The 1,446-nt window shown below is 61.6% G+C and overlaps 1 protein-coding gene across 1 annotated transcript; it reads right to left on the bottom strand.

Annotated features, from left to right (window-relative positions):
• Positions 1-503: 503 nt before the first annotated feature.
• On the bottom strand, positions 504-1,181 carry LOC119250777 (MAP/microtubule affinity-regulating kinase 3-like). Its single transcript, XM_037518387.2, has one exon. It carries the CDS (start codon positions 1,105-1,107, stop codon positions 685-687), a length of 423 nt encoding a protein of 140 aa, XP_037374284.1. The 5' UTR covers positions 1,108-1,181; the 3' UTR covers positions 504-684.
• Between the last annotated feature and the right edge of the window lie 265 nt (positions 1,182-1,446).

Here is a 1,446-nt window from a genome sequence, read left to right as displayed (position 1 = left end):
ACAGGAGGCACCTTCTTGGGGTTATTTGAGTGGTGCTGGAGAGCTGGGGGGGCTGGGCTGCATGTCTTCGTAATGCTTTCCTGACCCCCTCCAGCTTGGGGCCTGGCAAAGTGGTGCTGGGCCGCAGAGCTTCCTCCTGCAGGGGGCCTGGCAGTGATGTGGTGTTGGGCCCCCAGGCCTCCCGCAGCACGGGCCCTGACCTGGTGGCCATGCTGGGCTTCCAGGTGTCGGGCAGCAGGGGCCCTGAGCCGGAGATGGACTTCTGCACGCCGGTGTCCTCCTGCGGGATGCCTGGCCCGGAGGTGGTAGTGGGCTTCTGGGCGTCCTGCTTCGGGGACAGTCCCACCGCAAGTTCTCACGTCCCGAGACCTTAGGCTGCTGGTGGTCCTCCGGTATCAGGGTGCAGTGGGCCCCATCGGGACTGAGGAGCTTGGGGGAGATGGCAGGGTCCGGCCCCTCCTCGTCCGCCCACTGCCTGGAGAGCAGCATGAGGTAGATCCCCATCACAGGGTCATACCTGCCCTCTAAAAGCACGCTGTCGATGACCTCTTTCCGGAACTCCAGGCAGTCCATGGCTTCCATTGCGACCTTGTGCGGGCCCAGGGATTGCTCACGGCAGAGCGAGAGCCCATTCATCAGCCCCACCCAGGGGTGCTGGATGACACTGTCCAGGTTGCTGTGGCTCTAGGGGTCAAGCGTCCTCATCTTCCTCAGCAGGTCCCGGCACTGCTGGGAGAGGTAGTGCGGCTCGTGGTAGACGATGCTCAGCACCCTGGCCCGCAGCTCCCCAAGGCTAGTGCCCTCGAAGGGCAGCTTCCCAGTGACCATGTCATAGAGGACCACCCCCAGGCTCCAGACATCTGCCGCGGGGCCACTGTACTCCTGGCGACGGAGTATCTCGGGGGCCACGAACTGCAGGCTGCCACAGGGGGTCTTGAGCAGCGCCGCCACTGAGAACTGGGCGCTGAGCGCAAAGTCTGCCAGTTTTATGTTTTGGTGCCGGTCCAGGAGCAGGTTCTCTGGCTTCAGGTCCCGGTGAGCCACACCCCAGGTGTGGCAGTGGCTGAGCGCTGCGAGGATCTGATGGAAGAGGTGGTGCACCTCCATCTCCCCCTGGTCAGCTCCCCCCGAGATTTCTGGCTTGGAAATATCTGCATCTGGGGTTCTCGTTGGTGCAGCGGGTTGAGCGCAGCACTGTGGAGCTGTCCTCACCTCTGCAGCTCCGGTTCGATTCCCGGCCCACCAGGGTGGTGAGCAGACCTCTCCTTTCCCGCCCGCTGCTCCCCTCAGCAGTGTATTTCGTCAGTCTGCCTGTTCTGCTCCCACTCTGTCTCTGGTGAATCATCTCACCCTCACACCTCTGGCCTGTACCCCGGTTACTTTATAAATATATCTTAAAAAAAAAGACTATTTTTAAAAAAATCTGCTTCTTGCTCGAACTCTGGG

This window comes from Talpa occidentalis, unplaced genomic scaffold (assembly GCF_014898055.3).
Source record: "Talpa occidentalis isolate TD23 unplaced genomic scaffold, MPIMG_talOcc4v2.1 talOcc4.18, whole genome shotgun sequence".
Classification (NCBI taxonomy): Eukaryota; Metazoa; Chordata; class Mammalia; order Eulipotyphla; family Talpidae; genus Talpa; species Talpa occidentalis.
This window is presented reverse-complemented; position numbering and strand designations above follow the sequence as displayed.

What these genes read in the sequence shown, in the direction of transcription:
- LOC119250777 (XM_037518387.2), bottom strand. Translation starts at nt 1,107, where the DNA reads ATGGAGGTGCACCACCTCTTCCATCAGATCCTCGCAGCGCTCAGCCAC.